Source organism: Hyla sarda, chromosome 2 (assembly GCF_029499605.1).
Source record: "Hyla sarda isolate aHylSar1 chromosome 2, aHylSar1.hap1, whole genome shotgun sequence".
Lineage (NCBI taxonomy): Eukaryota > Metazoa > Chordata > Amphibia > Anura > Hylidae > Hyla > Hyla sarda.
The window spans coordinates 407,060,169-407,074,778 of NC_079190.1; the positions used below are offsets into that span (position 1 = coordinate 407,060,169).

At 40.6% G+C, this 14,610-nt stretch overlaps 1 protein-coding gene and 1 long non-coding RNA gene across 2 annotated transcripts in view; one reads left to right on the forward strand and one right to left on the reverse strand.

Annotated features, from left to right (window-relative positions):
* The first annotated feature begins 1,123 nt into the window (after positions 1 to 1,123).
* Positions 1,124 to 14,610, forward strand: part of LOC130356823 (acetylserotonin O-methyltransferase-like) — a 49,921-nt gene continuing 36,434 nt past the window's right edge. Inside the window, exons 1-2 of the mRNA XM_056558812.1 lie at positions 1,124 to 1,217; positions 6,402 to 6,531. Of these exons, the coding sequence (XP_056414787.1) occupies positions 1,151 to 1,217; positions 6,402 to 6,531 (197 nt within the window). The 5' untranslated portion in view covers positions 1,124 to 1,150. The remainder of the gene's footprint in view (positions 1,218 to 6,401; positions 6,532 to 14,610) is intronic.
* Positions 10,721 to 14,610, reverse strand: part of LOC130356825 (uncharacterized) — a 61,433-nt gene continuing 57,543 nt past the window's right edge. Inside the window, exons 3-4 of the long non-coding RNA XR_008889010.1 lie at positions 11,091 to 11,243; positions 10,721 to 10,982 (exon numbers count right to left, since the gene is read on the reverse strand). This is a non-coding gene — a long non-coding RNA (uncharacterized LOC130356825). The remainder of the gene's footprint in view (positions 10,983 to 11,090; positions 11,244 to 14,610) is intronic.

Below are 14,610 nucleotides of genomic sequence, written 5' to 3' on the forward strand. Positions count from 1 at the left end.
CTATTTGAGGGCTAATATTTTGCAAAGTGATCTGTACATTCCCATTATATTAATGTTTTCCTGATATATAATGTGACCAAAAATCTGAAATAATTTTGTTTTTATTTATGTATTTATTTATAGTTTAACAGTATGGGATCAATAATGTTTAACTTCATAAATTTGGAAAATTCCGCATGTGTATGTGAAAAATGGAATAATGAGGTGATTTGAATTTTTGCTTAGGTGGGGTATTTAAAAAAAAATATTTTAAAGACTTTTTTTTTCTAGATAATACAGAGCAATGTGAGATCAGCACTTTGCTAGTAGAGTCTGCATGAGGCATGCCTAATTAACAGAACGCTGTGTAGCCAGCATGGAGACCTTCGGAAGATGGAAACCATTCTTTCTTATCACACAAATTGGGTGCATACACAAATGGCTGGCTGTATTTTTCTGCACAGCTGAGAGGCTGGAAGTGCAGCTGAAGGAAACACTGAAGGAAACAGACACAGCCCCCTTCATTCCCACTATTGTTTTGGTCACATAGGTCTCACCAGTTGTTAAAGGGGTACTCCAGTGGGAAACATTTTTTTTTAACTAAACTGGTGCCACAAAGTGAAACTGATTTGTAAATTACTTTTATTAAAAAATCTTAATCTTTCCAGTACTTTTCAGCTGCTGTATGCTCCACAGGAAGTTGTATTTCTTTCTGGAGTTCTTTTCAGTCTGACCACAGTGCTCTATTTTGACACCTCTGGACAGAGGTGTCAGCAGAGAGCACTGGGGTCAGACTGAAAAGAATTCGAGAAAGAAATACAACTTACCCTGTAGTATACAGCAACTGAAAAGTACTGGAAGGATTAAGATTTTTAATTAGAAGTAATTTACAAATCTGTTTAACTTTCTGGCACCAATTGATAGAAAAAAAAAAAAAAGTGTTTTCCACCAGAGTACCCCTTTAAGTCATGGCCAGTTCTAGTAAACACCATTACGCCATAGTAATTCTAGTACTGATAGGAAGTAGAGACTCTAAAGTAGTTTGTCGCTCTTTCACTTGCAGACCATGTTTACGGCATGTGAACTGGGAGTTTTTGATTTACTACATGAAGCACAGGAATCAATTCCAGCTGCAACAATCGCTTCTCGCTTGGGCACCAGTGTGGATGGGATGGAGCAGCTGCTTGATGCCTGTGTTGGACTGAAGCTTTTGAAAGTTGACATACAAAACAATAAAGGTAACTTTATTTCAAGAATTATAAAATGTCCTAATTAGGCTAAGTTTCCACTTGGGTTTTTCCTGGCAATTTTTGAAAAACTGCCACTGCAGTTTTTGAGCCAAAGTCAGAAGTGGATTCATAAGGGAGGAGAAGTATGAGCCCTACATTTATATGTCCTATTCCTTTTGAATACATTTCTGGCTTTGGCTCAAAAACTGCAGTGGCAGTTTTCCAAAAACTGACAGAAAAAAACCAAGTGGAAACTTAGCTTAAGAGTTTGCAATATAGGGTGCAAGCAGTCAAATTTAATGCCTGGTTTCTTTACTAAACTGTGATCCTGTTATTTTTGTAACAGAGCACACACTTTCATACATAACATTTTCGGAAATGCTTGTACATAGGAAATATGTTTACCGTATATACTCAAGTATAAGCCGACCCGAATATAAGCCGAGGCCCCTTATTTCACCCCAAAAATCCAGGAAAAGTTATTGATTCGACTATAAGCCTACGGTGGAAAATACATCATCCCCCCTGTCATTAACACCCCCGTCATCATCACCCTGTCATCATCACCCTGTCATTTTTACCCCCCATCATCATCATCACCCCGTCATCATCACCCTGTCATTTTCAACCCCGTCATCATCACCCTGTCATTTTCACCCCCGTCATCATCACCCCATCATCATCACCTTGTCATCATCACCCTCATCATCAAAACCGCTTCATCACCACCGCCTGTCAATCCCTTTCAGTGGTCTTCAACCTGCGGACCTCCAGATGTTGCAAAACTAGAACTCCCAGCATGCCTGGATAGCCATCGGCTGTCCGGGCATGCTGGGAATTGTAGTTTTGAAACATCTGGAGATCCGCAGGTTGAAGACCACTGCCAGGCCTTCGTCATCATCCAGAACCCCCCTTTAGTTTTCTATTCACCTCCCCTCGGTGGGAAGGAAGGGGGAGCTGGTCCGGGCCATCTATGCTGCAGGGACCGTCCGATGGGGAGGGTTAGTCGTTTCGGGCTGTCCATTTTCACCGCTCCGGGCTTGCCCTGGACTAGTGACATTGCCTTGACGATGACACACAGGGACGTTCATGTGCAGGTACGTCTGCTGCGCACGGACGTCCCTGTGCATCGTCATCAATGCAACGTCACTATGCCGGGGCCGGCCCGGAGCGGAGAAGAGGGTCTCCTGGTGAAAATGGACAGCCCGGAACGATTAACCCTCCCCACTGGACGGTCCCTGCAGCATAGATGACCCGGACCAGCCCAACCTTCCTTCCCACCAAGGGGAGGTGAGTAGAAAACTAAAGGGGATGACGAAGGTCGGAGGGATTGACAGGCAGAGAGTTCACTCAAGTATAAGCCGAGGGGGGCGTTTTCATCACTAAAAATCGTGCTGAAAAACTCGGCTTATACTCGAGTATATACGGTAATTTCACTTAATGCATCAGTTTAGAACTTTAGACCTATTTATCTTAAATGCAACAAAAAAATTTTTACCATATTTTTAGAACCCTTTTAGCTGTGTTGTGTAAAACATTTAAACAAGTCCTTTAGAGAAATCTATGAGTAAAAATGTTAAAACAAAGAAAAAAATCCCTAGCCAGAACATAAAAGGGGTATTCCAGGAATTTTGACAGTTTTCTCACAATTCTTCTGTGATTTTCACTCCAATATTTATTTTTATCAGCATACAAAATGACTGTTGTCTCCGAATTTTCCCAGCTTGCAATGCGACCGAGACTTGACTCGCTATTCAGCTGATGACAGGGAGCCTGTCTGCTTTAATGGATGGAGCAATCGCTTGGTGGGATAGAGATCAATATGCAACAGCTGTAGGCACCCTGATTGAAAACCACAGGTCTTTTGAATGGATGCAGCTCATTTATGTTTCAATGGGTGGTGTGGCTGATGTGTGGGAGGGAGGAAAATGGAATTGTGGGATTTGTAGTCAAAAAAAGAAAAGTCAAACAGGAAATACCAGTTAACAAAGAGCTAGTCACAGTGTTATGGTAATCTCATGACAAGTGCAGATCCTTCCTAACTCCTTAAGGACGTAGGATGTACCTGTACGCCCTACGCCCGGTGCCGGTCCCAGTGCATCGATTGTTGTGCCGCGCGCTGTTAACCCTTCAGACACAGCGATCAAAGTTGACCGCTGCTTCTGAAAGCGAAAGTAAACGCTTCCTGGCAGCTCAGTCGGGCTGATCGGGACATCGCGATAAAATCGCGATGTTCTGATCAGCTGGGACACAGGCGGAGGTCTCCTTACCTGTCTCCGCGGCGTCCGATGGTCGATTGATTGCTCCAAGCCTGAGCTACAGGCTTGAGCAATCGAGCCCCTATCTGACTGATCCGTGCAAAGCTATTGCTTTGCAGGGAACAGCATAGGAGATCAGTGTGTGCAGTGCTATAGGTCCCTATGGGAGCTATAGCACTGCAAAAAAAAAGGGGAAAAAAAAAGTTAACAAAGGTCATTTAACCCCTTCCCTAATAAAAGTTTGAATCACCCCCCTTTCCCATAAAGAAAAAAAACTGTGTATATAAAAATAAAAATAAACATATGTGGTATCGCCGCGTGTGAAAATGTCCGAACTATAAAAATATATCATTAATTAAATCTCACGGTCAATGGCGTACGCGCAAAAAAAATCCAAAGTCCAAAATAGTGTATTCTTGGTCACTTTTTATATCATGAAAAAATGAATAAAAAGCGATCAAAAAGTCCAATCAATACAAAAATGGTACCTCTAAAAACTTCAGAACACGCCACAAAAAAATGTGTCCTCATACCGACCCGTACGCGGAAAAATAAAAAAGTTATAGGGGTTAGAAGATGAGAATTTTTAACATATAAATTTTCCTGCATGTAGTTATGATTTTTTTCCGAAGTACGACAATATCCAACCTATATAAGTAGGGTATCATTTTAACTGTATGGACCTACAGAATAAAGATAAGGTGTTATTTGTACCAAAAAAGGCACTGCGTAGAAACGGAAGCCCCCAAAAGTTACAAAATTACATTTTGTCTTCAATTTTGTCGCACAATGAATTTTTTTTCCATTTCGCCGTGGATTTTTGGGTAAAATGCCTAATGTCTCTGCAAAGTAGAATTGGTGGCACAAAAAAATAAGCCATCATATGGAATTTTATGTGCAAAATTAAAAGCGTTATGATTTTTAGAAGGTGATGAGGAAAAAATGCAAAAACGGAAAAACCCTGCGTTCTTAAGGGGCTAAGCATGTCCATTACTGCTTGCCAGGTACATACTAAAATCACCTTATTGTGGATAACCCCTTTAATCTGCACTCAGTACCCGGTAAGGATAAAGATAAAACTGTATTTTAGAGATATTTGCTAATTTATTGAAAAAAATAAATAAATACATTGACGTAAGTATTCAGACCCTTTACGCAGTACTTAGTTGAAGCACCTTTGGCAGTGATTCCAACCTCCAGTTTTCTTAGGTATGATGCCACAAGGTTTGTACAACTGGATTTGAGGACCATCGGTTGGCAGCCATTTTCAGGTTTTTCCTAAAAAGTTCAACTGGGTTCAAGTCAGGTTTCATGCTAGTCCACTAAAAGACATTTAGGGTCATTGTGTTGTTGTAGGGTGAACCTTCAACCTATTCTGTGGTCCAAAGCACTTTTGATCATGTTTTTATTGACACTATCTCTCTATCCAACTGCTCCATTCAGCTTTCCCTAAAATTTGACTAGTCTCCCTGTCCTAGCCACTGAAAAATACCCTCACAGCATGATACCACCACCTCCTTGCCTTACTGTATTTCTCCTACCTACATACAGGTTCTTTGGAAAACAGCCAGAGTGACCACTGGGTTCTTGGTCCCCTCCTAGCAAGGCCCTTCTTTCCTGATTACTTTGTTTGGTGTGGTGGTCAGTTCTGGGAATTGTACCTGTATCTTTCCAAATCATTTCCAATCAATGGAATATACAATGGTGACTCCAGTCAAGGTGTAGAAACGTCCCAAAGATGATCAAGAGAAATGTGAGGCCCCAAAGCAAAATTTCACATGTCATAACATAGGGTCTAAAATCCATGCAATTTTTTTTTATATATATAAATTAGCAAAAAGTTCTAAAATTCTGTTGTCACAACTCAAAAGGTTAAAAGGGTCTCAAAACTTTCTGAATGTAGTAAACACCTGAATGATTTTATATCCACTGGGGAGCTAAATATTTACATATGTTTAGGGATGAATGGACCCTTGATCACATGAACTTTCCTCAGACAGCATCTGCTATAATCTTCTAAGGAAGTAGTCTCCAAAGTGTAACCCTTTTCCTGCTTAAGAACCAGTCAGTGCAAACAAAGCTTCAACTACACAAAGGGTTGGAACCAGTTTATCTGGTGTAGCTCGGACTAAAGTGCAGACCAGCCTGTCTGCTCTCTGCATGGTCAGAAGTGAGAAGACTTTTAGGCAGAAACCTTTTTAAAGGGTGAAAAACATTTTTTTTTATCAACTGGTGCAAAAAAGTTAAACAGATTTGTAAATTACTTCTATTTAAAAATCTTAATCCTTCCAGAACTTATCAGCTGCTGTATGTTCCACAGGAAGTTCTTTTCTTTTTGAATTTATTTTCTGTCAGACCACAGTGCTCTCTGCTGACACCTCTGTCCATTTCAGGAACTGTCCAGAGCAGGAGCAAATCTCTATAGCAAACCTATCCGGCTCTGGACAGTTCCAGACATGGACAGAAGTGTCAGGAGAGAGCACTGTGGTCAGACAGAAAATAAATTCAAAAAGAAAAGAACTTTCTCTGTAGTATACAGCAGCTGATAAGTACTGGAATGATTAAGATGCTTAAATAGAAGCAATTTACAAATCTGTTTAATTTTCTGACACCAGTTGATTTAAAAAAATATTGTTTTCCACCAGAGTACCCCTTGAAGCAAAAGCCTGGGATATTGAGGAAAAAATGATGGGAGAAAAACATTATATTTTATAGTTTTATATTTTATTTTTAATTTTTTTTAAGCACAAGGCATAACATAACAAAATGTGAAAACATTAAAGGGTCTGAAGACTTTTTCAATGCATTGTAAGTCTTCATTTTAAATATGTTCTTATGTTAATTGACAAAAACAATATTTACAAAGTTACTATAATATTTAGCTGCATTTACATGTATGTGATAGCTGTCCTATTGATATTTTATTTCTTTTAAGGTTATTATTCCAATACTCATGTTTCCACTGAATACTTAGTCAAGTCCAGCCCTAGAACACTCTATCACATGATGATGTACTTTTCCAATACCGTATATAAGTGTTGCCACTTCTTACCACAAGCTGTAAGGTACTGTATGATTAATTATAATAGAGAATGGGGATGATAAAATTACACATAAGACATGACTTGTAATGTTCCTTTGTTTGCTATATTTTGTAAATATTCATACTTTTGAGTAAAAAATGTGGTTTAGTTTGCACACTTACACCATACTTTCCAACTCCTGAAAAAAGACATTAGGGAGATTCAGAATAAGTTTATAAAAAGTGATACCCTGTGAGTGCTCTGCAAATTTTTTTTGGCTGTGTGCCCCACCCATTTCTAAAGGACATTCCCTTATCCACAGTTTTTTGTTATTATAACCATGTTCCAAAATTTAATACAGACTCCCTAAATAAATACAGAACACACACTCTTACGTAAAAAGGCAAAAAAATGAACAGATTTCTTTGGTGCTCACTTTAGATGCTGCGCTGGTAGGTACTCTGTAGTAGGTGCTTTCTGACGATTAAGCATAAATTTGGAAGCAGCTGGCTGTCGGACTCGGTTCCATATAGGAGCCATATGCAGAGGAGAAGAAGAAATCAGGATATCCTGACAAGGAGTCCCGAAGAGAAAATCCGACTTGTGGCTTGCAGCGATTTTCCAATACACAATGTCCAGTAGGAATATTTGGTGCAAATAAAAGTTGTTTTATTGCAGTATTTTACAGAATACAGGCTAAGGCAAGACAACGCGTTTTGAAAGGTAAATCCTTTTCGTTATCAGGGAAAAGGGATTTACCTTTTGAAAAGTGTTGTCCTGCTTATCCTGTATGCTCTAACTTGCAATGAAACAGCTTTTATTTGCACCAAATATCCCTACTAGATGTTGTTTATTGGAAAATTGCTGCAAGCCACAAGTCGGATTATCTCTTTGGGACTCCTTGCCAGGACATCCTGATTTCTTCGTCTCTTAAATAGTAAGGGCCTGACCACTGATACGTTCACTGATCACAAGAACGGGGATCCCATATCTCTTGTGGGAGAAAGGATCAGTAGTCAAACATAACGCTATGGTCTTCATGGCTAGCTTTGTCAAGTCCATAGAGTTGAATAGAGGAGCCTGAATGAATCATGCAAGGAAACAGCAGAAAGGTACGAGGCATCAGATATTCTAACATTTTGTAAGATTTAACATTATGTATTAATACTATGGTAAGCAGTAGTGCTGTATTGCTATATTCTCTTCAGCATTGGTGCTTCATTCAGTCGAAGGGCTTGGTTTGAATCACAGTTTTGTTATCTCACCATCAGTTGTCCCTCTGTTTACATTTAATTGTGGGTACTGTTATAGCAGGAGGAGGGGATTGACCCGTACAGCAGTAAAACTTTAAAGTAGACAAGATGCCAGCAAAAGCCAAACAGACAAGGTCAAGAGGAGGGCCCTTCTCAAAAGATCAGGGCTCTGGAACAAAAAAAATTTCCTCTACCGATACAGGAACATGAACCCAAAAGGACACATCTTCAGCTGGTCTAGAAATTCCTATACCAGGATCCATTTTCTCTGTATTTGGGGTGGAAGAGGCACAAGGGAAAGCAGGGAGGAGATACACTACCCCCAAAATCAAATAAGTCTACTGCCGACTTATACATTCAGCTAGAGATAGTATGACTGTGATATGGGGAGATTTTAAAAAGATAGAAAATACCTAAATATAGGTTAAACTGACAAGTTTAAAAGATCACTCTCATCGTTGTAACATACAAATAGTTAACTTAACAGAAAAGGTTATGGGTGATAATCTGATAGCCTTTTGCAAAAAGGTTAGCTCTGTCTTCTCCCAGGGGTGCAATAGAAGAGACGAAAAGATGATCCAGAATAGGCACTTCTTCAACCTATTAGCAGGTTTATTCATAATAATACAGATAAAAAGCACTTCACAACATGTTTCTAGTTCTGACTGAACCCTTTATCAAGTATAATAGTTTATTCTTTCCTCTATAAAGGCCCAGCTGCTCCTCATCCAGGTCTATTATTAATAGAACCAGGTAAAAAGCAGCAGAGTTGTATAGAGAACATTCAGAACTGTGTTGCACATCACATTGTGCAGTAACATGCTCATTCTCTCGGAACAGATGGCGTCATGGTGACAACACTCATCAGAAATGAGACGCAAGTTAGCAAAAAAAAAATGGAACGGAAATTTGTTGCCTTTAAAGTATATAGCCTACAAAAAATGGAATAGCGCCTCAAAAAATAACACACACAAAAAATGATAGGTCTAAAACTGATGTATGATACAACAGTATGACATATTAAGCCCGATTAAGACCAATAGTGGAGGTCAATACATCACACTGCTGCTCAGTAAATCATTGGCTGAGGCGCACACAACCATTATAAAGAACTTCCCTTCCTTTGTCCCCTCCTGCTCTTATATGCCCGCCCACCTTATAAATATTTCTTTGCTCATGTCGCTACAAGGTGGGCAGGAATGTGGCAGCAGAGGGAAAGGAGGCAGGGAAGCTCTGTATACCTACTCCGACTTCATTGCCTAGGGGAGCTTAGCAGTGGTACCTGTATACAGCCTAGATCTCTGTAACCGGACCACGGATCTGGGGGAGTTTTAACTTTTTTAAATCAGGTTCTCCCACATTATAAGCCTGTTTATTGGTTAAATGCCGATGAACAAGGTGTCCGATTCACTTTCATTGAGACTAAGTTTATAAGGGACTTAGGTGACAGGGCTCCAAAAAAACTCAGGTGAAATATGAATTGCATTCTGTTTTGTCTAATTATGTAACTGGTATTGTCTTTATACATAAAAATGAAGTGTCGATGATAGGGGCAGATATGTGTTTTTATATGAATTCCTGAATAGTACATTACTAGCACTAGCATAGCGATCGCTCGTGTATAGGTGCCGTGTGACCACAGTCCTGGCTTGGATCTTCACCCGGTGCTCGGTGTCCGGAAGCAGGAAAGAGTCCGCAATCAAACCTCCATTCAATCGATGCCCATAATGCACTTTGTCGGACCACCTTGTATGAACCTAATAGGAGGAGACAGGTGAAGGGAGGTGCCCAGGGGAACCGTGTCTTAAAAAACATATGCTTGAGTATTTATAAATGAACACCTTATATCAACTATTTTCTGTTAAAAAAACTATAAATATAGTTTTAGGTTCGACCCCAAAAGGTCGAGACGTCTTCTGTCGGTGGATGCCCAATTAGTGCGTGAAAGGCTTGTAAGGGGCTGCAGTCACCCTACTTTCCTTCCAACGCCACCCTGCCACTCAAATCAAGACACAGACACAAGTGCTGTCTCTAAGCCGAGGGCAATACAAGTCTGACCCTCTTCTCAAGTGTATTTTTTATATAGCTGATTTTCAATAGGGCATGCGCAGTAAACTTTACATTGTATGAAACACAAGAATCCATAAATCATTTGCATAGTCAGCAGAAAGTTGAATACATAACAAGCCATTGTTTCAAGGACACATTTGTGGAAGAAAAAGATAAGATGTTCCTTTCTTGTATCCCGTTAGCCTTGAATATAAGATACTAATTGTTTCTAGTCCATAAACACAGGAGTTATGTAGAAAAAACAAGAATGATAGAATGCAGTCACTTAGACTTAAAAAAAAAATGGATTCTCTAGAAGACAAAATGGAGTCTCTTCTACCCAATTCCATAATTTCCCCCTTTGACATCATCATCTGAAAGAACTGAATCCTCCAGGTCAGGTGTATAGCAGGTCTTTCCTCAGGTACTATCCCAGACCGCGGGTTGTCCGAGGGAACCAAGTCTTCTTAAATTTCATTATTTTATCACTTCATTATTTCTTCTACATCCTGGGAAAACAGCATAAAATGTTTATGTTAACCCATTCATTTGAAGTAAACAAGACTCAGTATTTACTGATTCTATTTGTGCAGTGACTTATACATATCATCAAAAGCTTTATAACTAAATAAGATAAAAGAATAACAACTGCGACTTGTAATATAAAGTGTAAGGCACCTCCTATGCATCCTCCAATACCTTTCAACCAGGTAGCTGGGTTCATTATGGAGAAACAAATAGAGTGCTGAAGAGTTTATTGGCGGTTCCCATTTGAACTATGTGTGGTCTTCCATTTTCTCTTTCCTTGTTGTCTGCTGCTCTCTGGTATAGCATGTGTCTTGGGACTGCTCTCATGTCAGCATCTTTGCTGGGTATCACAAAACTTGAGGGAGTGAGTCTGGTTAGGGTGCATGTACCATTAACCCCTACTGGCAACCACTTGTAGGCCCTCCTTCCACATACCCAATATGTGTCTCTTGGGAGTTCCCAATATGAGGAATGTTGATTTATCAGTTTATTAACTATGTCAATCAGTCTTGAGGCGTTAGTCATGTAGCACCATCCAGGTTTCTGTCCTAATGTACCACAGTAACTTACATCTGGGTTATTACATGTCGGGTCATAGGGCTGGTAATATGAGGATTCACTACATTTTGTGTCCTGTCATGTTATGACACTCTTCTCCGGTACCTTGAGGAAAAAGTGTATTATTCAGCCAGTTTTTGTCATGTAAGGTTATGATGTAACATATTAGACAGTTAAACAGAAACCAAAGTATTGTCATGGTCAGATACAGACCTTTTTCAGTGTGATGCATGAATCCAGTGGCTGTAGTCAAGAGGACTTGATATGTTCCTTCAAATCAGGGCTCAAGGGACTTCCTGGTATGTTTCTTTACATACACGTAGCCTCCAGGCTGTAGAGTGTGGGTTCCTTCAATGCTGTCTGGATCTAGGAGGAAAGACAACACTTGCCCACATGTTAGTTTCAGATACTTTCACAAGAACTACACATATGAGGAAAGATTCTCATACTAATGTTATAACTGTAATACATCCTCCCCATGGGTTAGGCCTCAGGTCAGCCTAAAGAGATCAACACACATCAAGACAAACACATAGCCTGAACAAGGGATCAAGCTTATGTAATCTACCTTGACTCTCTAGAGCAGACAGAGTGGCTTTGGGTATACTTTCAGGGGGCTGGTATAGTCCTCCCTGGATTGTATAAAGCACAGGTCATACAGGCTTGAAGAAAAGCTACTACAGTAGTGGAGATACCAGGGGCTATCCAGGATTTGTCTATGACTTGCAGCATGGCCCCTTTGGACAAATGTGTTTTACCATGTATTACTTGGACTATCATTGGGGACAGAGTTCTAGGCAGGCAGACTTTTGCAGAAGTCCCCCATATGCCGTCTTTCCTCCTCTGTCTCTTAACATCCTCCAAGATTCTTTTTACAGCAACATCTGCCTGATGTGAAGGTTTTTTTTCTCACGCTTACCTCCATGTCTCTGGCAGATATTACTGGCAGTGCGGCGACTGCCTTTGTAGGGGTGTCAGCCAACTCATTATTTTTGGCAAGCACCAGTCTTAGTATGGGCCCTAATTTTGACAATTCCCACCTCCTCTGACATTAGCAGCCCCTCCATGAGTGCTTTAACTCTCTGCATCTTTGATTGGTCTGCCTGAAGAGGTGTGAAAAGTCTTCCAGATAAGTCTGTTAGCGGTTTTACCCCAGCCAAGTCTGTAAGCTCCAGTTAGTGCAGCCAACTCATTGCCTTTTTGCCCTGGGCAACCAGGTAGAGTTTGTTCAGTTCTTGACTACTTGGTGTCATGCTGCTGTCTCCTGTAACATTAACTCTATATAGGCATTCATCAGATTTATTATTATACACAGAGTTTGTAATCTTCTCTCCCCTCCTTCCTCCCCCCCCTTGGAGCCAAAAGCAGAGAGAAACAGCTTGTTACTACAAGGTCACATGAGGGAGAGAAAAAAAAAAAAGTAAGACCACTATCAATGCCGCTCTCACACAGAAAGTCTTGAGAGACAGACAGGAAAAAAGGAGGGGGCTGCCCCCCCCCCCCTTCTGTAGCGTCGTTGAAAGCTCTGTCAGCTTTGATTACGGACTGTAAGAGACTCAAAAATACAAGCACAGAAAAAGGGGATTCACATAGCAATAAATCACAGATAACATGACAACTCGTCACCAGCCTATGTCTGAACTAAATACAAGGGTGTTAAACAGAACAGAACAGTACATATTAAGAACACATCATAAGCAAGAAGAGGCAAAGGGTTAAATGACTAATCCAAGAATGATCAGTAACATACAATTAAAAAACTGATATTAAACAGATATCAAGACACAGGATCAGGATTAGTAAACACAAACATTGAACTTTATCTTTGGAGATCAGAAATCACAACCAAACAAAACTAATAGTGACACAAAGATATATATATATATATATAAACATTTTCAGACACAAAAGCTTATCAGTAGCCTTCTAAAACAACTTCACTGAGAGATTATATTCCGCTTCATTCAACTAAAACATTGCATACTCCAGAGTTTCCACTAATCTGGCAACTTCCACTTTTACTAAAAAGCATTCACAAACTATCCCATAAGGTAAACACTTATTTCGTTGTCTACAGTATGTGACGTACAAACCCCTCCTCTTGGAATTTTTGGACGCTGGCTAGTCCCTGGACACCATTTTTAGACCATAAAGGTATCAGGAGAAGGGAAAGAAGAAAAAAAAGAAGAGAGGAGAAGAGAAAAAAAAAAGAGTTTCATTTCACGTTCTCTACCATCACAAGACTCACTTAAAAATGTAGCATGTTAGACACGCCATGTTCTACATACACGGTAGACAACACAACTTGACAAACCAAACAAACATACACATAGATTTCACAGAAAGCTTCTATTTTCTTCTTTTGTTTTAGTCAACTCAACTTGTCAACATTCCCTTAACCTTCTGTCTTTCCAAATGCTGATTACTCAGTATTCCATCACTGTCACATTCTGATTTCATTCTTAACTCCGTACATCCCTTTAGTCCTGCTAGTTATGGTCACGGGAACTATAAGGGCAGGGGAGTTGCCCTTTAAGGTGACCTAGCAAATGGCAGGTCAGTCCTGAGTTTGAGCATCTCTTTTTGTCTGATGCTGACTGTCTTTGCCTGTTGTGTCCTGTGTGTCACTCCCCTTGTCAGCAATACGTTTTCTGTAGTTCTTTTTTATGTGTCCTGTCTTGTCACAATAATAACAAATTGGGGGTTTCCGGGGCATGTCTCCTTTTCTTATTCTGACCCCCGCCTTGGGATTTTTCAGAGACATATGCTATTGTGGTCTTGTTGGGGCCTTCCTTCAGGTCAAGTTCTATCCCCTGGGCTTTTGCTAACAGGTCTGGGGCTCGAGCTGCCGTCCTCCAGTTGGGGGTACTTATTTTTTTCCCTTCTCTGGGGTCTTAGACCGTCCACAAAAGCACGTACAAACAGTCTCTGTATTGCGTCACTGCTCATGTCCGAACCTTCTAGACTAGGGTAATAGTCAGATACAGTCTGGGTCGGGGTTTGAGTACCTACTGTTACCGTCCCCCTTTCTCTCTGTCTTTGCGTACAAGAGTTTTTAAGAGAGGTAGTAAACGTCTGTCTGGAGGTCTCTATTTTCCATTTTTTCTTCTTATCGTCATATGTCCAACCTTCCTCAACACATTGTGTGGAGGTACTGATCAGGCATCTGACTTGATAATCCCAATTGTGATCTTTCACTATGCCTTTCTTTCTTTCTGCAATATTTTTCCAAACCTCTGGATTCAATTGGTCATTTTTTGGAACATGGAATTCCTTCAGTATTCTCCCTAGCTGGACTACTGCATCCTTGCTGTGTAACTCTTCAAGGATTGTTTTAAAGGGAACCAATAATCAGATTTTACCCTATATAACGCTTGGCAAAGCGTTATATAGGGTAAAATCTTTATTTTCACCATTCCCGGGGGATGCTCCTGCCCCTAGGGATGGTGAAGATATGACGTTATAACCTAGTCACCGCCGCCGCCGTAAGTAGTCACCTGGGCGGGGAGCTCTTCTTATCTACTCCCGTTCTTCGGCCGGGAGAAACGTCCCCTCCGCTTGATTGATGGGCCGCGTCATCGCTCTGCTCCATCTGTTCAGTGAGCGGAACAATGACGCGGCCCATCAATCAAGCGGAGGGGGCATCGCTGTCGGCCGAAGAACGGGAGTAGATGAGAAGAGCTCCCCGCCCATGTGACTACTTACGGCGGCGGCGACTAGTTTATAACTTTAT